Source organism: Mastigoproctus giganteus, chromosome 11, assembly GCF_048544385.1.
Source record: "Mastigoproctus giganteus isolate SK-2022 chromosome 11, ASM4854438v1, whole genome shotgun sequence".
Taxonomy (NCBI): domain Eukaryota; kingdom Metazoa; phylum Arthropoda; class Arachnida; order Uropygi; family Thelyphonidae; genus Mastigoproctus; species Mastigoproctus giganteus.
In genome coordinates this window covers 113,534,584-113,560,128 of record NC_143585.1, presented here as the reverse complement: position 1 = coordinate 113,560,128, position 25,545 = coordinate 113,534,584, and the positions used below count along the sequence as shown (strand labels likewise).

The window sequence follows — 25,545 nt, the reverse complement described above, 5'->3', positions numbered from 1 at the left end:
TTCAGATTCATCAGATCTAAGGAGGACCTGTTTTGGCGATAGCCATGTTGACAATTACTTAATAGATGTTGTTTCAATCTCCAAATGAGTCGACTATGGATCATTTTTTCAAGGATTTTACCGAGGCAAGTTGACAGTTGTTATTTGGTTTTTAGGAGCATTAGCAACTCAGGCCATATTGCTCCAGGGATATGCAGAGGTCATTCCCCGACCTTTCCGCATTCTCCGTATTTGGTGGTCACGGGCTCGAACCCGGGTCTAATCAAGAAGCATGTGCTATGCACTGCTGCTCCTACCCACTGGCTATGGAAGTGCCCATTAACTTGACAGAGAGATTAGCCTGTAACTATTAGGACTGGCGGGATCCTTTCCAGGTTTTAAAAAGGCCAAAACTGCAGCATGGTGCCAAGAAGTTGGATAAATATTTTCCAGGAAGATCCAGTTAAAAAAAAAAAAAAAGACTAGCAGCAGTTGTAAGTTTTTGTCATTGAAATGCTGCAGCATGACATAATATATGCCATCTGGCCCATCGGCACTGTTTCATGTTCTGATGGCCTGTAAAAGTTCACAATATTGAAGAGGCTGATTATATGGAAGTGATAGTGAGGTTCGAAAGTTGATAGGTCTCTGTTCGGTCGCAGCCTTAATTTTCTGGAATTTCGGAGTGTAGTCTGATGCAGCTGAGACTTGAACAAAGGTTTTACCCAAGGCATTGGCTATATTTAGAGGAACAGAGTTCTTGCCCACTGCAGGAAAGAACTGGGGAAGGGATGGTTGGACACTTCCCATAAAGCTGCCTAATTTTCTTCCATATTAGTCTGGAGTCAGTGTTTTATTGAACACTGACTCCAGAACCGAGTCCAAGATTCTTTCTTGGCTTGCTTTTGAATGTAACACACTTTTGCCTTTAGCTTCTTGTAGCTAATTAGATTATCTGTGGTTGGAGATCGACGGAATAATAAATTAAGTGCTTTATTTTTTTGGTTCATCTATGGGCTGTAGTTTAGTTTTTTTTTTTTTTTTTGTCATTTTGGCCCAACTGGCTTTAGAGAATTTCCATTTCCTGCAGGGTTGGTCTAATGGTGGTTGTGTAGTCATCAGATTACAAACCATTGGAAAATGATTGCTGCCCATGGGATCATCCAAAGCAGACCACTGCATGACTGCAAACAGTATTAGGGAACAAATAGATAGGTCAATTGCAGAAGTCTGTCCAGTAGGTAACTATACATGGGTGTGCAAGCCACTATTAAGAAGAGAGGTTTTGTTTTTCCAGTAAAGTTTCAATCAGTCGGTCGCATCTATCTAATTTAGATGATCCTCATAAAGGATGGTGGCCATTGAAATACCCTAGCAAGCAGACAGGGGAGGGTAGCTGTCTTAAAAGTTCTTCAAGATCATTATTAGAATACGTATGATTTGGTGAGAGAGAGATTGAGACTAGCATTAATGCAATCTGAGTAATCAGATGCAGAGCAACAGCTTCAATTTGGGTTTGGAGAGTGATCTGCCTGTCCGGAATCTTTGAGTTAATTAAAAAATCTACACCACCACCACCACAAGCAGAATCATAATTATTCCGATCTCTTCGATAGACTGAGTAGTTTCTTCAAGGAAATGGAAATTTGAGAAGTTAAATAGGTTTCCTGCAGACAGAGACCAACTGGAAAGTAGCGGTTAATTAGGTACTGAATGTCATCACTGTTGCCAGGAAAGCCTCTGCAATTCCACTGCAAAAAATTAGGCATTACTTGAATTTAGAAGAAGCTGTACCTGATGTGGCTGTCTTATGGCATTCGGGCTTCGATTTGCCTCTTTTTGGAAAGGTAGGGCGACCAGTGTCCATATATTCTTCTGCAAATATTTCCAGAATCAGATCCTCCTGTTTTGATAAGTACTCTGCATCCATCGATGTGTCCTGCACAATCTTTCTCGAAGTCAAACTATGATTATTTGAAGTAGTAGCAATCACTGTTGGGGTAGAAGATTTCACTGGTATCGTAAGAGGCATGTTACTTGCTTGGTCTGAGTGCTTAACGGCAATGTACCGTTGCTGAGAGATGACAGTCCGAGCCCAATCAGAGATTGATGTGTTTAACAGAATGGTAACATCAGTTTGAGTGGCAATGGTTTGATATTTTTTTGCAATATTGGCATAGTTACGGTTAGGTATATTGGGTGCAATTAATTTTCTTCCCTCCTGATAACTAACTTTGTTTTCAACTTTATATTTGACAATTTTTTCTCCGTTTTCCACCTTTGTTTTAGAGTAAGCAGGATGGTTGCCTTTGCAGTTAGTAACTCATATCAAAACTGAAGTGGCCTATGAAATAATTAAAATACATGTACTGAGTTTATCATATTCAAGACAGGTCATATCTTTCATGGAACAATCACTTTGACTGTGTTTGGAGGATCCACAGTTCAGACAAACTGGGTTCCCTCTGCATGCCGTTTGAGAGTGGCCATACTTTTGACATTAGTAGTAGTAGCAATGGCATGTGATGCAAGAAAGCAAGTGTATGAGCTTATGCAGCATCAGCCAAAAAAAAAAAAAAAAAAAAAAAATTACAAAACAAAACAATGTAGAAAAGAATAAATTTCGTATGGATAGCAGTCAGGAAATATAGTCACATACGGAGGAGCAATAAGCCAATTTGTCTGAAACGTAAAATAATGAACCAATGTATACTCCCACAATGACTTAGGGAAGTGAAACTTGGGCATCCACCAAAAGAATGGAAAAGAAGCTGAAAACTACACAGCGAAGAATGGGACAAAATATATTAGAAATCAAACTGTTCGATAAGAAGAGAAACACATGGATTAGGCAGCAAACTTGAGTAAAGGACATTCTTATCAAAACTAAAGAACTGAAATGGACTTGGGCAGGACACCGCTCGAAGACGATGACAGATGGACCAAGAAAATAACAGAATGGTAATTAAGAGGAGCTAAAAGAAAACTTAAGAAGACAATGGAGATGGACATATGAAATTCAAGAGTTCATGGATGGCAGTAATTGGATGGCCATTGCACAAGGAACACAGAAGGAACTGAAAAGTTGCTGGAGAGACCATCCTGCAGTGGATTGAAAATGGCTGATAATGATGAATGGTAGATTGAAGCAAAATTTCATGAACCAATAGTCCACAACATGGGAAAGCAAACAGCAGGGAAAAAATAAATGAAATAAAAAATAATTCCACTCTTTTCGACCATCAGATGCAGAAATTATGAATGCTCTAATGCATTTCACCTCTTAGTGAAACTGTTTTATGTCAACAGTAACAATGTAGCAGCAGTGCTTCAGAAATAAGAAAAAATAATGGCAGAAAAAAGCATTAGAAAGGATCCACTAATACCACATATGCAATAGATGATAAAGAAATATGATGAAAAGAAACAGGAGTATCAGCATAGCTCTTGAATGAGCACAGAAAGCTATTTAAGAAGCACATGTGGAGCTACACTGCTTCCTTTCTCATTAGACCATTCTTCTTCTTTAAGGATATCCAGACTGGAGGGCCTGTCACCTGCTCTGCAGGAGAGAGAGAGAGACATCATAATGTGCTGGAGCCCCACTTCCCATTGCTTGATATAAAAAAAGACCTGAATTCATTTGGCCAGTGATAAAACAGCCAATGTCTTGGCTCCCTGGTCACCCATCATATTTGTGATTTATAGTTATGGGAATATTTAAAGAGCATGGTGTACAAGGATACAATCTATATTCTCAGTAACTATGATTCTCAACGTATTGCTGTCAGCTACCGAAAGAACTTCCATGGAATACAAGGAAAAAATTGTTGCTGAAAGTTTAGCAACAATTTTTTTCCCTTCCTCTTAAGACAACAGCACAATTTCTGTCCCTAGTAGGGAGATATGCAAAAGATTATGGACTATACATACACCAAATTCACTTCACTTAGATGGTGAGAAATGCTGATCTAAATCAGTGTTTCTCAACTAGTGTTATATGAGTACTCTTCACTTGAATGCCATGCTGAAAAATAAATGTTTACATAATTTATTTACTAATGTTGTCCATGTAAATACGAGGAAGATCTTACGTCATTAATTTCCTGGTTTGTTTTCACACTAATATTTTATACACAGTAAAATGTAAAAAAATATATATATACAAGATGTGAAAATAAAGTTTCCAGACTAGTGCTGTTTGAAGTCATGTTCAACGAGTTTGAAAGTTTGGTGGTACTGAGATCATCCAGTAGGCTGACGGATTGCAAGTAACAACCAGTTTCATTAGTAGCATTAACATTCCATGTCATGATTTTGCAATGGAGAAACTAACATCAAATTTTGAAATAAATGGGAAAAATCTGTAAAAGAAACATACCGTACAAAATGGTAAAAACTTTTTGTTAAAAAACGAAACAAAATGTTAAGTCATACCAATGTGTTTGAATAGTATAAGCAGTTCAAATGATCAAGAAATCGTTGGAAGTGATGATTAACCCTCAAAAAGCATGTGCCTTCAGTTGCGCACAATGGGGGCGTGGCTGATCAGTTGGATATGAATAAGGAGATCATTAGTCAAATTCTTCTTGAACATTAAGGTAAAAGGAAGGTCTGTACAAAATTTGGACCACACAACCTCCCAGATGAGCAGAAGCAACAAAGAGTGTCATCATGCAAATACTTCTTCCAGACAATCCTAAATTTCCTTGACTGTATTGTCAGTGGAGTAGTGTTGGGGTGTTTCAGTATGAACAGAGACGACCCATTCCTTCATGCTCTGACGAAGTGTTAGCACATGCAGCAGACTTCAAAATCATCATGAAGGTCCAAAACATGCATATGATTCACAAGGAACTTGTACCTTAAATGGCAAGTGACAGTGCTGTGTTTTACATATGTGCTTCAAAGATCATTGAAGTGAATTTCAACTGTTGTAACTGGGGGAGGGTGCAATTTCAAGAAAAACGCAGTTTGTTCTTGTTAAACGACAATGCACCTGCCCAAAAACTCTTGTTGTGAAGGCGTTTCTGATGAAACATACCATTGTACAGATCAACCGTCCACCATACTCTCCTAACATAGCACCAGTGCACTTCAAAGGAAAGATGTTTCAGAATGTTGAAGATATAAAAATGTAACCACAAGCTGAACATCATCTGCTTTGGATACCTTCACTGACTTTTTTTCAGAAAAAGCTGAATTGAATGTAATAAGTACATTCAATCAGGTCGCAATTATTTTGAATAAAAACAAAACCACTTTTGAGCTCATTCACTTTGTGTTCATTTTATTGCACCATTCTGACCATTCTGAGAACTTCACTGCCATACATGTTTGTTCTGGTGATGCACAATCCACTAATGGTTCAGAAACGCTGCTCTGAATACGGATACTTCAAATATAAAGACTGTGTACACCAATTAAATAAAAATATATTACTATGGCACAGTTAATATCAATTAAAATTATAACAAAACGGTAAAATTAGGTTTATTATTAGGTTAATTTTTATACTGCTGTCACTTTTATATATTTTACTAGAAATTAAGTAAATCTAACTAGATGGAAATAATAAAAAGAAATACAACAAAAACAATTATTTATAAATTGTAAAAATTTACTTGTCCACGTCGCCACTGCTCCTGGAAGAGTTGCAAATTTCCTCCATTATTTGGATCCTTTAACAGAAGTAGCCTGCCATTACATAACCATGAATGTGGCACATCAGGAAACATGAGACTAGTTTCAGCTGCCGACCATGCACGAGGAGGTGGTAATTCCCGACCAGATGAAGACTGCTGATATCGTCTTTTAAAATGTGCCAGTTTTTCTTCTTTTCTCTTATCTGATTTTCTCACTTTCTGCTCTATTACACATGAGATCACTTCATCTAATGTACTAGTAAGGGTTTTTTGTGCGTTTGAATTGCTTCCGCTACTTTTGTTTCCTAATTTTCCTGTTGGCCGGATCAAAAGTTCACGTAGTGTAGAAAAATGTTCACCACGTTCATCATCACTGGCTCCATCCACTTGACTTTCACATTCTTTTACATCCTCCTCCTCATCCTCCTCACCCTCGTCCTCTAGTTTCACCTTTGTTTTTTTACGATCCTCATGTAATTTTCCAGATGAGTTTAGGGCAACATCTGCTAGCCAGCTTAAAGGAGAACCACCACTTTCAGAACTATATCCACTAAGTCCATCTTCTTGTTTTATGATGTTAGTTACACCATTCACTGCATTTTTTCCAGATTTCCTCGTTATTCGAGGAGAATCTGTTAGTCCATTCACCGGCATGGCATCCTTATCATTAGAAAGACATTTTGTTACTGCACTCATCAGCTGCTGAAAGAGAGAAATATTATTAAAAACTATTCACATAAAAAAAAAAAAAAAAAAAATTTTTTTGAGAGCTATGATAAAAGAAACTTCCAGAGAATAAAACCTGAGTTATAGCATTTGTAGTTTTACATTTAAAAGTGGCAAATTGTAATGTACAGTAGTAATAAATTTGAGAGTTACCTCAATATCCAAATAGATCTTTTTTTTCAATTTCCAGGATAAAAATCATATAAATTAAAAACACCGAACTTGAATATAAACAACCTAAAAATACCTTGATATACTCATACTTCCCGTATGTGAACCCTCCAAGCACAGGAACACACCGACATCAACCAGCCCCAGACATCAGATAACCCAATCACTAAAAAAGAAGACTGAGCACATTTTGGCACCTCCGTAGCCAGGTGGGCAGGAGCAGCAGTGCGTAGCACACGCTTCTTGATTAGACCGGGGTTCAAGCCCGTGACCAGCAAATACGGAAAGGTCAGGGAATGACCACCACATATCTCCGGAGCAATATGGCCTTAGTTGCTAATGCTCCTAAAACCCAAACAACAACAACAACAACAATGAGCACATTTCCATCAAAAATAAACCTTATTTTAAAATGCGTAATCTTTTATTATTAAAACCCAAATTTCCTTCGAAGGGACCAAACTTTTCGTCTGTGAGACGTTTTTGCAAAAAACATCTGTCTTCTTTAGTGTGTGGGTTATCTGATGTCTGGGGCTGGTTGATGTTGGCATATTCACGTACAGGAAGTATGAGCATATCGAGATATTTTAGGTTATTTGTTTATTCAAATTCAGTGTTTTTAATTTAATGTAATTTTAATTGATCTGATTTTATCCCGGAAATTGAAAAAAGATCGCTTATTTGGTTATTGAGGTAACTCTCATATTTATTATTATAATTAAGAAAAAGGGAGATAGATTGAGATTTTCATCTCTTAGTATTTTAGAATGTTCAAAAGATAGCTTAATACAAACACACACACAACATCACTAATTCAACAAGTGCACATCATAAGCATCTGCCCTCCCTCCTCTAAATGGGCACCTGTACATGGTGAAGTGACTGCTCAGTGATGCTGCTGGTCCTCCAATTTAACATCACTGGGATACAACACCCACAGCCTAGATTCCAGGATAACATCACAGGAATCCAGTATGTTTGCCATGCACTGCAACCCATAGAAACTGGGGGAGGGGGATCTGGAGGTTGAGGGGGGGGCAGCTTCAACAAGATATGTGATCCTGGGATGGCTTGCACAGGATCAATCGGCTAATGATTTGCCTGAAGAGTTAACCATGTCAATAACATCCCTACCCTCATGGTCTGAGGGACAGTATTGAAGTTGAAGGTAGTGTCTGGGTAGCACTGGCATACCACTTCCAGAGCACATTTGTTTGCTGAGTAGTGGGATTCCACGGTGGGTGGGGAGCCCGGATACTGAACCAGAATAAAACATACTACAAATCCTGATAGCCTAAACTTTTCTTCTAGAGGCCCCAATATGGTCCCTACTAAAAAAATAATGATAATACAGATATAAACACACCACCACCACTTTTTATTTAAAATTCAGCAAAGAGAACTGAAACAATAGTTGATCCAACATCTATATACCTGATAATCTATTCCACAAGAGAAAGCTATAAAGAAAGTGTCACCCTTCCCTATTTGGAAGGGTTGGCAGGCTCCCCTAAATCTGTAAAATTGCTGCATTGTGATGAGTGATATCATCTTTGAAACCAAGTGTGGCAAACACTAAGAAAGAGCTCTTCTGAGCCACATCTATTGGGAATTCCAATTGCAGTAATACCCCACAAGACACTGATCTGAAGACCCAAGGTGTGATCTCTGAATGGGACCTTGAAATATCTGAAGAGGAGATCTGTTCAGAGCTAATACTGCATGGAGCAACAGCTGTAAAGTGAATGTTTGTAGGGATGGGAATCTAGTCCTGACTAGAAACCTCATCCTTACTTTCAATATATCAAAGCTAATGAGATCAAAGGCTATCTGAGCTGCATAGTATGTCCATGTTTTCCAAATCCATTAAGGTGCTTCAAGTGCCAAAAATATGGACATTCAAAAATGGCCTGCTGTAATGTCCTTGCAGGAATAAATCATGTGAACAGGACCATGAAATTAAATCATGTTCAGCTACAAAACTCATCTCCATTAACTGCCAAGGAGATCAACCTGCTGTCCTTGGCAGTTAATGGAGATGAATTTTGCCCTCCGGCATACTCTTGAGCATGCTGGAGGTGGCTGGAAAAAAATAGACTTAAAAGCAAAGCTGAACATTTCATACCAGGATACCAGAAAAGCAGCTTAACCAACAAATAGTAATAAGGCAACACATACTGAAAAGCTTGCCAAGAAATGGTCCATTGGGATTTGATAGAAATGACTGTAGCACCAAAACAGTCATTTACACCCATCATCTACTATTTACTGAGCTTTGAAAAACCTGAACAGAAAATTCAGTTATCTGCCACTACAAATTCAGTATCCCCTAGGGCTTCAACATTATAAAAATTAGGCAGCAAAGTAATGGTCCAGAAAACCCAAGCACCAATGGCGGTACAAGAAAATCGAAAGTCAAAACCAAAGAGGAACCTGATGAGTCAGTCTTTGAATTTTTCTGAGGAAGAAACAGCCACAGGACAGCATTCATACTTCCCAAAAAAGAAAAACCCAACACTGAGGAAAAATTAGCCCATTCCCACTCCATTAGCCTAGACTCATTCCCTTCTAGTATTTACATAGTTAAGTCTTTTGCTGCTTTTCTGCACCACACTTCTTGTAATCTGCCTTAGCTTGGCTGCCCTGCTATGCGAATGACTACACACTGGTTTATATCTACTATAGGCTTCTGTATCACTTGACAATTTATATGCATCACATGCATTTTTCGTCTGTGCCACAAGTCTTATCAGTACATTTGACAACCATTTATGTCTAAGCCTTGAACAGTATCTGTTAGTTTTTATAAAAAGGATACTAGATTCTAAGATTACATCTGTGACTGCCTCCATTTAGTTATTACAGTTAGTATCATTAGTTGGTCTCACTGAGAGTAATTTAAAAACTGTCTTAAGACCAGTTTAGTCACCTTAACAAAAGCATAATTCCTTCCTCTTACCCTTATCTTTGACAGCGTTTGCATCTCTAAGTAAATCCCTCTTCACACTGATCACTGCCACCTAGTGGTTCTTTTATCTGCAGATAAAGTGTATTGCTTTTCCCCCATTGCCTCTCTACCATGCTGGTGTAGAAAATTCGTCCAATAGCTCCCAAAGATTTTCTGCTATTGTGGACTGACCAATCCACCTGTTCCAGTCAATATCAGGGTAGCTCAATACCCCCATTATAAGACATTTCAATTTATTGGCCCACTATTTGTCTGTACAGTTGTTTGTTATATGCTTCATAGCCATTCGGCCTAGAACACACTACAATTCTCATTTTTATTTTCCCAGTACTCCATATTTTCCCAGTAGTCATGGTAAGCCAAGCTACACTGGTCACCCATGTCAACTAGGTATATTGCCTTAAATTTTATGTGCTACTTTACTAACGAATTTGTGAGCTTCAGCTCTGAAGCATTTCTAGCTAATAAGATTTTCCATGGGAGCATTTGGATGTGAAAAGTGCAACTTCTCTGTTTTACTGTGTTTTTCTTTTGACAAGAAAGCAGTCTCTTATCTACGAACCATTATTTCTTTACTTGGTAGAGTGTTTCACTTCAGAACTGGCAGCAGCTCCAAGTAGCTGTCCAACTATATGCAGAGTGGCATTATTAAAGATAGTAGTATGGATCAAGCGACTATCAAATTGAATTATATTAGATACCGTTCCCACCATTAAAAGAAATCAAGTTCAGTTCAGTGTTGGGTAATAATTTATACATTTTGAACACTTCCATTTTAATACTCTTTTCCTAAATTAATAGTTGGCCTCAATTTTTATCTTCGGTAGAACTGATAACTGTTCTACATAAGATAACTAGAAATTCTTTTTTCAGGTTTATTACACAGTGTAATAACTTTTGTTTAAGCTTTTAAAAATGGAATAGTCTTCTAGTAATTTCAGATGTCATAACTAAGTAGTCTTATCATGCAACAGCCCATTAGCTTTTAAGGAAAATTTAGGTAATGGCAGCAGCTCCAAGTATATACATAGTGACATTACTAATAGTAGTAGTAAAAATTAAGTGACTATCAAACTGGACTATATTAAAAACTCGTTCCAAGTTGTCTTGGTGAAAATCCAGATGATTTGTTGATTACAGTAATAGTCTGTACCCATGTGTACTTTGCAAATGATAGCTGACTACACAACAGAGATATTCATCACTGTTGTGTGAAGGTCAGTTAATACTGTCTACTTGATGCTAGGATAAATATATATGGAACAATATAGGCAGGTCCATTGCAGAGCTATATGCTGTGGAGAAGTTAGGATATTGTATTAGACATCAAATGCTTCAAAACATGTACTGTTGCTGCTTTTCAGCCCTTCAGAAATGTTGAGTTAAAATTTTGTTCATAACAAATGCTCTGCTGTCTACACTTGGCTGTCAGGAGCATTTCCAAAGTCTCATTGCAAAGAGATCTGAACTCAGTGTTTTGTTTTCTAACCTGACTAACTGAATATTTTTCACACTCAGCACCACTATGAGGAATTCCTAAAATGTCAAGCATGACTTTGGACTTATATTTCATACTTTCTTGTGCACTTATCAGTTTCTCAGTCGCTGTCTATTGCATATTATTTTTCTCCCTTTCGTACTGCAATATGGTAGGCCTTGGAGTGAAATAATAGGACTAATGCTTTAAACATATATTAATTTACTTTAACAATGCCATGACATACTGGAAACCTGTGTATAAAAAATTTCAAATTTTAAAATTATGCACTACCAATTGAGGAAATTTATGATATTCATAATTTATAAGAGCACCATTTTTAAATGGGAACTTGTGCACCCAGTAGTCAAATGTAATCATAAATTACTTCCTCACTGAGCAAAAGACCCTTCTTGTTTTAGACTCTCCACAATCTCAGCAGTAGAAATTTCTAAGTCAGAGGCAGCTTTCTGCTCTAGTCTGTATGGTAATCACTTTCCAAAATGGACGTGGCAGATTTGAAAAGTGTTGGTAAAATAAATTTTTATTCCAACATATCTAGGGGTAATGACCTCAGTATACAGATGTGAGATACGTTTGCTTGCACAGCTACATTCAGATTCTGCAAGAATTAGGATACCATGCCTAGAATTGTCAGCTTGCCTGGCCTACTAAGGATTGCTTTTAGCAGAAGTTTGCACTGAAGGACTTTTTTTCTTTTATTCTTTTTGCAAATAGTAAATAATACTGTAATCTAAAAAGATTTTTTGGACAAGCTGTACCTTGTACGGGTAACACTTTAGATCTATCTTCATACATTCTGTCTCAGATGTTTCAGCTATTTTGAAGTTTCAATGATTGTGTTCTAAGCCATTTTTTTCAAACTTGCTCACCACTTTAGTGCACATACTCAATAATGTCCTTTTTCCTGAACACTTCTGCTATGTCCAAATCTTGGTACATGTTGAACAGATAATATATTCAGAAGGAGCTTCCACTGAACCATTTTCACTTTGGTATGCAATTGGCAAATGAATTGTCCACCAATACACTGTAAAATTTCACTTTTCCCTCTTAAGTATGAAAAAAGAAGAAAAGAAAAATACTAATTTTGGGAAAACCCTATATATAATGTAATGAAAAATTATATTTAATTAAAATTTGACAAACAGTTGAAATGAACACATTATCAAAACTTTAAACTGTTGGGCAGGAAGTTGCTGATTTTGGATCTGACACTGAATTATCTAATATCAAGTTAGTTTTGCTGTATAACATATACAATCAGAGCGACCTTCAAAACATTATAAATGATTTATAACATGAAATATTAATTGATTAAGAAACAATATTGTAAATTAAAAATGATGAAATCGACTGCATTAAGTAAAAGTACCTCACCTTACAAATTCCGTTTGCTGAATGTTTCCCTTCCTGGTCTAAATCTTTGGATGAACAATTACAGTATGCATCTATATTCCACTTGCGGCGCAAATCATGTAGCAGTTTACCAACATCCCAAAGTGCAGACCCAGCAATTATTTGAGTTAACATAAGTTTTTCTTGCTCATGAGGTTGGCGATTAGAACATAAGAGCCACTGGAACTCATCTCTGTCTTTAGGAGAACATAATTCTTCTGTAAGTGTGTTGGGGGGGGGGGGAATAAAAAGACGTGAGTAAAAAATGCCTAAAGCCAAAAATTGCTATAACTGAATAAACATATTAATCATTTTTTTATAGTTTTCCATATCAATAATAAGTACTGATTTTTGCATCACAATATTTAGAGATATTGGGATTAATTACACAGAATCGCTCCTTATGTCTAGTAACAAATATACATACCACAAATGTAAAAAAATTTTAAGGCTTGTTTCTACATACAAGCCAATACAAAAGCAATACATTATATATGTGAATGGGAACAAGATCTAAGCGAAGGAGTTTTTCTTTATTGTAATCAATGAGAAAATTCTACGAAATATGTTTTTGTGTAACAGCAATCCATTTCATATAAAATAAAATAAAAATTACCTAGCAGATAATACAGCATCTTATAAGAAATCAAACTAATGTTGTTCATATAAACCTGCAAATATATCATACTTTGTTAATAAGCTGCATGGTATTGCAACCACCTTGGTATACAATCATGGCCACTTCCATAACAGTGATACCCATGAATAATCATGAATTGAGTTGAAATATTATACTCCTGTAAAACATACTATTTTGTGAAACATTTTTATTCTCAGAACATGTCTACATATAAAACTGAATACAGTTCTGCTTATACTCTTGCTTAATTACACAAATTGAACAAATTTACAAATTGTTATTTGACAATCAATTTTATTATGAACCGTATTTTGTAGATTTGCACCAGTCAAAAGCACACAGCATTACTAAAAATTGTGCCTGATATCTTCTTCAACCATGAAATATATCCTTGTTAAATTTTGAAGTCGCAATCATTCCCCAATTAAAGATATATATATATATATATATATATATATATATAAATCTTTAAAGATGTGTGTGCGCGCGTGCGTGCGTGTGTGTGTGCACGCGCACATTTTGGTATGGACAATTCAAAATGTTGCCAATGAAATAAGAGACCTGAATTGTATCTAGGACTTGTGAATAGCTGGTATAATTTGAACTAACTGCCAAAACCAACTTGTCAAACATTGTTATCATGGAAATTCGCTATTGTACAGTATGACATAGTATAGTTGTTGTTGTTATTTGGTTTTTGTTAGGAGCATTAGTAACTAAGGCCATATTGCTCCGGGGATATCCGATGGTCATTCTCTGAACTTTCCGCATCTTCCGTATTTGGTGGCTCACAGGCTCAAACCCCGGTCTAATCAAGAAGCACGTGCTATGCACTGCTGCTCCTGCCCACCTGGCTACAGAGGCACTGACATAGTATAGGTCACACAGTCTATAAGAACTATAAGCTTGCCTAGCCTGTTTAGGATTGCTTTTATGGGAGGGTTGGCATGAAAAAAGGGTAGGGTTTTTTTTTTTTTTTTTTAAATCTCTCAATTTGTCCACTTTCAAAAATTATGGATCATGATCTGATCTGAACTCACTAATGATCATTCATTCTACTTTTAAGTTTGGTAATTCTGAAAAGTGCTCATATAACTTTTCTCACCACTTCTAACCTCTTCTTTAAACAGACTATTTAAAGGTTCCCACTGGTCTACAAGTATCTAGTTACGCATTAAACCAAAGAAAGTCAATGTGTATATGTAAACACCAAAACTGTTTTTTTTTTTTTTTTTTTAATTTTGGTGGAATGCACCAGTTGAAATTGTTTAAATCAATCTATCTTTCCTTTCGCTTTTTCTTCTAGTAAACATCTACCAAGTATTCACCACTTTCAAACAAAGCAGCTCTCTTTTCAGCATACAGATTGATAAGATGACAAGGGCAGCCTATTACAATCAAGTGCTCAATCTTCTCTTTGCTGCTACACCTTGCTACTACAGCATTAGGTCTACCATATCAATGCATTTTCAACACTCAGTGCCAGACTGTTTTTTGAAGGAATCCCATGTTCATTGTTCAGAGGATTCCAATGTTATACCCTGTACAGTCATGTTCCAATGCTAGTACTACAATCAAGCTCCTTTCAATTTGACAATTTATTATTATTATAAAAGGTCATAATGGCAAACAGCTTCTAATCAGATAAAGAAAGAGTAATCAGTAAGCATAGATGAAGAAATCAGTAAGCAGATGAAGAAATAAGTAATCAAAGCATAAATGAAGAAATGAGTAATCAGTTTAATTACTGCCATCTGTAACAATCGAAAATGATCCATTTTTCAGGGCCATTGTCACCTCTTCTTGCCCTATCCATGTAGTTTCACTAACTATACCTGTTGTTTTTGTCCTTCCACAACCATATATCTTTTTTCACTATTGCACTATAAGGACACAAATATCTGAACAATATGCCATCAGGAACAACACAACCCATAGAAAGATTATGTTCTATTGTATCCCACCTTGTAACAAACTATGAATCACTAAATGTTTGTGGTTTTTAGGGTATAAGTAGTTAGTCACACCAATGATTCTTAATCCAAACAACAGATTAATATTACAAAAATTCACAACTATACAAGAGGATCAGAAATGTGTTCTGCAAAGAACAGTTCAAAACAAATATATACAAAATGTTTACATTTCCGTGTGTACTTGCTGAGGAAGGGTTTCATTACCCCAAAAGCTTCTTTACCGTATTAAAATTCATTTAGTTACTGTATCCACTGGTTCTGTTGTATTCTTCTTTTGCAATTACATATAAGTTCTTAACAGGTGACAGCACCTCACAAAAAAATTAAATAATTATGATAGTATTTCTTTTGTTTCTAGAAAAGTTCTTTAAGACGGTTAAAAGTGGTGTACTTGTTCTATAGAACAAGTCTTAAAGAACTTTTTAAAGAAAAAGTACGTGTTATGTGACCTTGGCATGACATAAAATTCACAGGCGTAGGGAGATCCCTCATGACTAGCATGATTACATAAACTAGAGACGTATTCTTAGAGAACTTCAGTAATTCCAAGCGAAAGAATTAAAAAATTACTGTTTGCTGCTTAATCAGTTAGTCAACACTACTTTTAACACTAATGGCAGCCACTACAATTTAGCATAACTAACTAACTTAGCATAACTACAGCAAACATTTAAAAATATGGGCAAACTTATAATAACTTACATAAGGAGTTATCTTTCTAGAGCAGGGGTGGCCAACAAATCAATCGCAATCCACCAGTCAATCGTGGCTTTAATTTCAGTCGATCACGATGAATTTTAAATATACGTTAGTCAAAATCTAAATATTATTATGCACCCCACTGCATACACTTATTACAAATCTATTGAACCATGTGGCTACTCTTGTCAACGCGCAGTCAAAATTGCTCCAAAAGGATGATGAATTCAGATTTTTTCAGTTACCACTGTATCATCCATCAACAAGTGTTAACCAGCAAAAGATTAAATACTAAAGCATTATGGACATACCTTTCAAAATCGTGAATTCCAACAGAGGACAATCTAACTAAAGGAGACTTTTCAAAATGCAACTCAATGAAAATATGAACCAGATCTGACATTACACACAGATGTGAGGTGGTCAAGTCGGAGTAAGTTTTTACAGAGATTTTGAAATTTGCTGAATGAAATTAAAAAATTTGTAGATCATAGGGGAGATGATTATCAGCAGCTACAAGATACGGAGTGGTTGTGTGATCTGACTTTTGTTGGCAGATTTTACTAAAGTTATCTGAATTTGGAATTACAAGGGAAAAAATGTGGGTGACACGATTAGTAGTTTTTCTACATATAAATATCAATTTTTGGCAATGGCTAAGGGTCCCAAAGAAAAAAAAAATTTGATCATTTGCAAAAATATCCTGTTTTTGGATTTAATAGTGAGAAATATGTTTCTGAAATTGAGAAGGTTGTGGAGTATTTTGAAACCAGATTTGACAATTTTAAAAAATTGAAAACATTGTTCAATATATTTCTTATTCTTTTAATATCGACTTAGACATTAAAAGATATTGCAGATATTGCAAAACAAATTGCAGGGGAAAAAAAAAAAAAGCTGAGATTTTTCACACTGAGAAAATATTACTTGAAAATGAAATTATTACATGGCAAAACAATATCATTCTAAAAGCTATACCATCAGAAAAAAACTTCTGAATTTTTTTTTTTTTTTTTTATGTAAATCCCAAACATGATAGGTATTATAACCTATAGTACTTAGTACCGTGCTTGGGTTGGAGGTTGAGAAGACAAAAGAAGATATTTGTTGACATTGGACTTTAACTTCTGTAGACTAAATTTCCGGAAATTCGTATGAAGGAAGGTTGTTCCAGAAAACGGCAGCTGAATGAATAAATGAAGAAGATGAAAAGTTGGTTCTGTGAGTTTGAAGTTGGACAGTAAATGGATGTTGGCTGGTGGCGGCACGTGTTTGGACTGTTTTGAAAGAGAGAGCGGGAATTATAAAAGCCAATTCAGAAGAACAGTGCCCATGGAAGTATCTGTGGAAGAGGCATGCAGCAGAAACAGTACATCTATGAGACAGTGAGTGGAGAGAGACTCTGTTAGAGATGAATCATTAATTAACCTAACTGCCCTCTTCTGAATGGAATCAAGAAGCCTGAGAGAGGTACTGGGGGCACCACCCCAGATGTGGGAACAATATTCCACGGCAGGGCAGATTTGTGATTTATACAGAGTGAGCAGCTGTTTGCAAGAAAAGTAACGCCGAGAGCGAAAGAGAAAACCAAGTTTTTTAGATGCAGAGGAAGCAATATTTGTAATGTGTTTGTGCCAAGAGAGAGAGATTAGAAGTCAGGGTAATCCCCAAAAGAGATATATCATTTTGCCTAGAAATCGGAGTGTCACTAAAGATAAGGATAGGAGCAGAAGAATCCTTTTTGCGAGACATAAGACAAGACTGAGTTTTAGAAGGGTTGAAATCAACTAAGTTGTCTTTGCCCTACTGGAGAATTACGCAAAGATCGGCATTTAAGGAATTGGTAGCAGATTTTCGAGAAGGTGAAGCTGATTGAGTGGGCAAGGTTTCTCAAAATGGAAAGTGGAATGCAATGTGCTATCATCAGCAAAACTATGGATAGGATTTCCAGTCAATGGAAGGTCATTAATATACAAGAGGAAAAGAGTGGGGGAAAGAGTTGGGGGGACACCGGCATTAGTGGAGAAGTTAGAAGACAGAGCCATCTACCATCACCCTCAGTGAGCGATCAGAGAGAAAACTGGATAACCAATTACTAAAAACAATTGGCAAACCATGAGATGGAAGCTTGTTTAGAAAACCTTTAAGCCAAACACGATCGAAGGCCTTTGAGATGTCAAGAGCAACTACTTGTGTTTCACCGAACCTTTCCATTGAATTAATCCATAAATGAGTAACATAAGCCAGAATATCACCAGTGGATTGACACTGACGGAATCCATACTGGCGATCGTTGATCAGATGGAAGGTATCTAGGTAGTTTAAGAGTTGGTGGTTAATTTATTTCTCCATTACTTTAGAAAGAGTAGAAGAAATTGCAATGGGACGATAATTGGATGGGAGGGATTTTGTCACCCTTTTTAGGAACTGGCTGGATATGAACAAGTTTCAAAGCAGAAGGAAAACTCCTTTGGAACAAGAACGTGAAAAAAGGCGGCAAAGAATAGGAGTAAGTTCAGGAGCACAGATTTTGAGAACAAGTGGAGAAATCCCATCAAGACCTGGAGCTTTCTTAGCATCAAGATTCGTCAAAATCCTTCTGACATACTTTTGACGGAAGACCACAGGAGGCAATGAATGGGGCATGTTGGGAATGGTAGGTGTTTTACCAAGATCATTAATACATGAGTTGGAAGAAAAATGGGATGCTAGCAGGTCAGCTTTATCCTTGGCTGCAGTGACAACAGAACCATCTGGTTTGGACAGAGGTGGGAGCAGAGATGAGCAAAAGTTGCAGCCAATCGCTTTGGCAAAAGACCAGAATGCTCGGCTACCATTAGGGCAAGAAGCAAGTTTTCTACTCTTAGCCTGTTCCAACTCTAGTTTGGACTGATTAATAACTGCTTTACAATTGTTGTAGGTAGAAAATGAAACTGAAGAATTAGAAACAAGCCAATTACGATATGCAACATTCTTCTCTTGAACAGCCTTAGCACATTTATTGGAAAACCAACGTTTAGATAAAGGAAGAGATTTTAAAGTGCAGTGTGGGAGGAAGGATTCCCTTCCTGCAAGAATAATTTCACTGACACTATCTGAGCAAACGTTGACATCAGAAGTTTTGAAACAGTAATCCGACCAAGGAAAAGAAGAAAAGAAATCTCGCAGTTCATCCCATTTTGCATTCTTTTAATGCCAAACAACACAGGGTTGGGAACAGCCATGAGATAAAGGCTCCATTAGAGAAGAGACAATCACCAAGTTGTGATCTGAAGTGCCTAAAGGACCTCTCACTTCGACCGTGTACTTAGAAGGGTTGTTTGAAAGAAAAAGATCAAGCATGTTGGCTATATGATTAGGAATGTCTGGTATTCTTGTAGGTAAATGAACAATCTGTACAAGGTCATTAGTAATTGCAAAAGCCTCAGCATCTCAACCAGCTGGGTCAGTGTGACTAGAAAACAGAAGCCAGCTGGAGTTGTGAACATTACAATCACCAAGTAAAATTACCTCACTGTTAGGAAAGTTGGACTGGGGAAAGTTAAGTTGCAAAGGGAGGAAGTCAAAGAGCTCCAAGTGATTAGTGGAATTGAGAGAATGGTAGAGACAACAGATGAATTTGACACAATGTGGTAGAGAGATTTTAAGCCAGAGAAGATCAAAGAGAGGAGATTCCAAATTGACAAGTCTCTGACAGGGAATATCAGAATGGACATATGAACAAGTACCACCTTTGAGGTGAAAGGAATCATACAGCGAATAATTTTGGCATCTGAGATGAGCAGTAGTTGAATCAACCGATAACTGAGTTTGTTGTTATTGTTTGTTATATGATTTTTAGGAGCATTAGCAACTAAGGCCATATTCTCTGGGATATGCGGTGGTCATTCCCTGACCTTTCCGCATCCTCCATATTTGGTGGTGACGGGCTCGAACCCCGGTCTAGTCAAAAAGCGTGTGCTACACACTACTGCTCTTTCCCACCTGACTACGGAGGCGCCCCCGATAACTGAGATTCTGTCAGAAAAAGTACATGGGGTTTGGTAGACTGCATGGGAAATGGACATCGTTGAGATTAGAACTGAACCAAGGTATATTTGTGAAATTAATTAGGAAGTGTTTGGGAGGTTTAGATCTTTTCGCAGATAGGCTTGGTCTATTAGTTTGACAATTCATGGTGTATTCAATAGTAAGAAAAAGTGGGTGGGACATGCTGTATGAAGTAATGAAATTTTTGGATATGATGTACACATGGTAAGAATATACCCAGATCCTTTGCATAATGTGGCCTCGACAATGCTCCCCCACATGCACACTACTCTGACTCCCTCCAGTCACTATTTGGCAGAGTAGAGGTTTCAAGATTATACAATAGCTGATCCGGAAGCCTCTTAGAGAGTTACCAATAGGTTCGGTCCGGTGTAGTAACTAGCAGCCGGCCTGCGAACACCGTTTTAGAGCTGTACCCTCGAAAGGTAAGGAATATTGGATCTCGCCACGATGTTCATCATAACCTCAAAAGTCATCAATCATTCTGCATGATGGAAGAGATTAGTACTTGTTGTTTGGTTTTTAGGAGCATTAGCAACTATGGCCATATTACTCCGGGATATGCAGTGGTCATTCCCTGACCTTTCTGCATCTTCCGTATTTGGTGGTGATGGGCTCGAACCCAAGTCTAATCAAGAAGCATGTGCTACGCACTACTGCTCCTTCCCACCTGGCTACAGAGGCACGATGGAAGAGATAAAGGGTTGACCGGAACTTAGCTCTAGAGACTAAACATGGGTTCCACCACATCAAGCCTCCAATAAGCAAAGTGGTGGTATTGCACCAGTTGATGAGTCATCTATCACCTAGTACTGCCTGGTAACATAGAGGGGGCAGCATTCCTCCACGTGGTGTGGGTGCCACACCTTGACCCCTGCTTACGTTGGTTCACACCTGGGTGGTCACCCACCATGTACTTGTGCATGGAGGTTATACCCAGGATTACTAACAGTCCCACCATCATGAAGGTGCAAGCAGAGGATTTGGCTATCACAGACCGTCCAGGACTTTGCCGAAATTGGGTCCACTTAACTTGAGTGTCACTCGAATATCAGTTCCATCAGCGTTTTAGACTCCCAGGTAGCAAATGCAGCTTGTCTGGCATATCTGAGATAATGTCTGTGACAATCTCACGTTTGTCGAGAAAAGTACCCAAATGTAAAAAAATGCAGTGAACTTTTAAATTCCTACTTTGGTTCCATATATCAATGTGAATCGGGCTTTTCTTGTTTAAAACAAACAAAGACGAAGAATCGCTCTACTCTTATGGACAGAAGATTCTTTACAGTTGGCCTTATCTCCGATTTTGAAAGCTTGGCAGATGACATGAAGACACAAACCACATAAATTAAAAATTTAAATACGTGTGAACTTAAAATAAGAATTCTGAATTGTATTTAATTTTATTTATAAGCAACATTTTTCAATATATGTTGATTAACTTTTTAATCATGTGCAAAGAAATGCTTGAGATGGTAGATCGCGGCACATTTTGAAGAAATAAAGTAGATCACATCACAAATTAAGTTGGCCACCCCTGTAAAGTGGCATGCATACAGATTTTTTGGGTACATGTAATTCAGAGTAGCCCAAAATAAATTTAAAACTTCAAAACAACATCACTCCAGGAATCCACCTTGAGTTGTGACCTGCACATGTCCGTTCTCTCTGCCAGGCACGTAGTGACATTACACCAATCACTAAATAGACGTATTCATGCAGTGATTTGTTTGAATTCTGAGTGGTGAGACGTACTGAAGAAATTGTGACAAAACTGTGTGATTAATGTCTTGAAATCACCTTCTGAGTGCACGCGAGAGTAGTTTTTAAAAACATTTAGCCAATTTTGGCACACACCCTTAAAAAGGTTTGCCACCCCTGCTCTAGAACATATATAGTTTTGTCCGTGTACAAGGTTAAACACACTTCCAAAAATATTAACCTTAATTTCCATTATCTTATTGTCATTAAGTTGACCAACACTTCATCTTTACAGAATTAATTCTATTGTTGTTATGTTGTTCATAAAAAAATTTGTAACTACAGGCACTCCCCGGCTTACATAGTATATACTTCAGTAAATTTGATTTTACGGAAGTTTTTGCCAGCTGGTGCAAACTTTAAAAAATCGTGGAAACGTATTTTGCATAAAGCAGGAATAAATAGAGGTATTGTGAAAATATCGCAATGTGAAGCCAATAACACTTTTTTTTCCCTTTTTTTTTTTTTTTTTTTTTTTGTAATTTGTTCCAAGACCTCATAAGTTAATTTTCACTATATAAGTAAGCTATTTATCTCTCTAAAATGTCATTTTTATAATGGAGCACTACCCTTTCATTGTTATCGTGTTCTGTTATAAGAATAAATTTTGAATTGATATTTTTCTAAAGAACATTTCTGGAGGTCAAGACCATAAAACAATAAAACCGATTTGCACTTTCCGGTTTATTGGGCTTTTCTGTTTGTGCAATCTATTATAAATGGGTGATCAACTCAATCTTATTGCATTTGCGATAACCCTGTTAACTGAAATTGTGTGTTTTTACGTTTTTATGGTGAAATGTGGTCACTTCATTAAAATCTTAAATCATATAAAAAACACAAATTTTTAGAATCTTCTCTTCATTCCTATTTACTTACTACAATGATGAAGGGAAAGCGACCAATGGAAAATGCAAGTGGTGGCACTACTAGGAAACCAAACAATTAATTTAGAAATGAAGGTGAAAATGATTAAGAAGTATGAAGCAGGCAAAAATAGTCGGCAAAGTTTGCCAACTATTGCACGGGAATTAGGTCTCACTGCTTCAACAATGAATACTATTTTAAACAACAGTGCACGTATAAAAGAACATCTCAAAGAATCAATACATTTAGATCAACAGTGATCACAAAACAGCATTCAGGTGCTATATCGAAGATGGAAAAGCTAATAATAATATGGATGGAAAATCAGATACAGAAGCGAGTGCCCCCGAGTATAATGGCCATTCAAGCAAAAGCAACAGGTATTTATGAAGAATTAAGGATAAGTATAGCAAACCCCAAGTAAAGTTCATGACAAGTAATGGGTGGTTTAATAGGTTCAAGCATCGTGCTGGTTTGCACAATGTTATTAGAGTATGTGAAGTCGCCAGCGTCAGTTCTGCAGCTGCAGAGAAATTTTGTGATGTGTTGGAAAAAACCCCATCTAAATTTCCACAGCCCACAAGTATGCTGATAAGTATGCCGCCTCTGCTGCGGCATACTTATCAGCTGGAGATGTTGCTTCTAGCAACGATGCCCAAAAGATAAAACTTGCTGACATTATGCCTGTCCCCGCCCCCCCTTTTTTGAAATTTTTCCTATGCATGAGATCAAAAAAGTTGAAATAAATAATTGTATTTACATGTTCATTGAACATTTCTTTTTGCTTCAATCAAATTCAGCAAGCATAGTTGTGAGTGCTACATAAAAGCATTTAGGGAATTTCGACTTACGTAGATTTCCATGGAACACAACCCTTACATAAGTCAGGGAGTGCCTGTATCTATATCTTCCATGTGGAGGGAGGAAGAGGGAGAGAAAGGGGAAAAAATTGAATAGAAAGCTTAACTTTATAAAACACCTGAAGGCCAATTCATTAATGAATACAAGCAGAAATTCACAATATAAAAAATTAATAATAATAATCTTAATGTAGTTTTATCATTATCACTTTTTTTTTTTCATGAACCGAAAAATAAACAGAAAAACTGAGTTTTTGTAATAAGGCAGTGAAAGAGAAACTGTTGCCAACATATTGTGACAGCAAGATGGAGAAGGATCAAATCAAAGACAGAAAGACAGATTCTCTGTTATCAATCCAGAGAAATGGCAAATGTGGTATTAACACATACAGATACTCCCCAACTTACAACCATTTGTAGTTACAAAAGTTGCATAGATTAAATTTTTTAAAAAAATTATAAATTAAAAAAAAACCCAGCATTTTAGTCCTAACAATAACTCATACTTGCTGATGACAAGGTATGACAATTACGGCATCCCATGCTTAGTATGGCATCATTAAGACTAGCTACTCTCAGTATGCCTCAGTCTCTATACTTCGAAGTTAGTGAACATAACATTATTGCTATGTGATTTCCAATCGTTTTGTTATCTCAGCTAGTAAATGTAAAATTGATTCACCATCTCCTGTCAAGGAGAAGAGAAGAGAAAGACAATAAGCATAGTGATGAAGCTGAAAATAATAACACAACACGAAAAAGGTAAATCCATAATGGAACTGGCTCATGACTTCACCTTATCTCACTTGACTATCTCCAACACCATATAGCTGGTGAGGGCAATAGGCCGGTAATGACGTGGATTCATTGAGTCTTTGCCAGGTTTTAATAATACTATGACATATGCATGTCTCCAGGTATCAGGGAAAGCATTTTCTTTAAAAGTTCGGTTATACAGAAGAAGTAAGACATGAAGTGACTCTTCGCTCAGCTCTTTTAACATGGAATAATGAACTCCAACAGGTCCAGCAGCACTAGATCTTGAGCTGTTAAGAGCAAGCTGTATTGCAATTATGGAAAAGGAAGAGTCGTATGATTGATGGCGGTTAGTGCCAAAATTTATGGTCTGTTTTGTGGCAAGGTGGTTTAATTTCTAGAATTCCTGTGAGTATGAAGAAACAGCAGAAGTTTGAGAAAAAGATTCTCTGAGAGTTGTTAGCTATGCCCTGGGGCAATGAAATATCATTGCCATTTGCATTCAATATTGATAGATGTGAAGGAGGATATTTGTTATACATATTTCTAATATTATTCCAGATTATTTGTGTTTTGGTGGTCCTCGTAATTGTGGAAGCGAAACTTTTCCATGATTCTCTTTTGCTTGCTTGCTGAATGCACCTAGCATTGACTCTGGCTTTTTTAAACTGGACTAGATCAGCAATGGTAGGATTCTTGCAAAAGTTATTCCTGGTTTTATTTTTCCCATGTTTGGCTTGGTTACATTCGTTGTTTTCACCAGAGTTTTGGTCTTCTTTCCTGACTTATGGAAACTCTTGGTATTGCTGCTTCGGTGGCCTGCAATATTTGGTTTGTTATATAATTAACAGCATCATTTACTGACACACATCTGAAACAATTGTTTTTTTCTAGGACTGCTAGCTGCCTATATTTTTCCCAATCAGCTTTTGCAAAGTTCCATTTGGCTGTCTAATTATGGCAGGGTGGTAAATTTGCTTCTATGTGATAGACTATTGGGTAGTGGTCACTACACAGTAAATTATTATGAACAGACCGGTTAAACAGTGAAAAAAGGGCTGGTGAGCATATGGAAAGGGCAATTGCTGAGCTTGATCCAGAAGGAAGGTGAAAATAAGAGTGTAATTCAGTATGCAGTAGTGTTAGATTTAATTTATCAAGAAACTTTTCTAATATTTTTCACCGTTTATCATATACCTTATCACCTCAAAGGATTATGTGCATTAAAATCCCCATGATGCAGGGGGGGGGGGGGGCTGAGATACAAAAGTTTCAAGGTCACTGTACAAGATGTCTTGGTTAGAGAGAAGATATAGAGACAATGGTAAGAGCAAAATGAAAGGATATTCGAGCAGCTACTGCTTCAAGATTTGTTTGTACCATTAATCATCAGGAAAGGATAGTAGAGCTCACGACAATTGCAACCAGACAATGAGCTGATTTGGTTACAGAAGAAACTATCTTTTCTGTAGGTAACAGAAAAGATCGAGAACAGAAAAGGTAACATGGTGTTTAAGTGAGGTAGTAACAGAAGCGGTTAAGTTGGTTTCT

The 25,545-nt window shown here is 37.0% G+C and overlaps 1 protein-coding gene across 9 annotated transcripts in view; it reads right to left on the bottom strand.

Moving 5' to 3' along the window:
• The window catches only part of LOC150078358 (uncharacterized), an 821,930-nt gene that overhangs the window by 71,749 nt on the left and 724,636 nt on the right, over positions 1 to 25,545 (bottom strand). For 8 of the 9 annotated variants that reach the window (XM_090384968.1, XM_090384970.1, XM_090384971.1 and 5 more), the window contains 2 exons: positions 12,368 to 12,603; positions 5,604 to 6,326 (listed from right to left, as the gene is read on the bottom strand). In XM_090384968.1, the coding sequence (XP_090241094.1) occupies positions 5,604 to 6,326; positions 12,368 to 12,603 (959 nt within the window). The remainder of the gene's footprint in view (positions 1 to 5,603; positions 6,327 to 12,367; positions 12,604 to 25,545) is intronic. The other variant, XM_090384969.1, reaches the window with a different exon arrangement.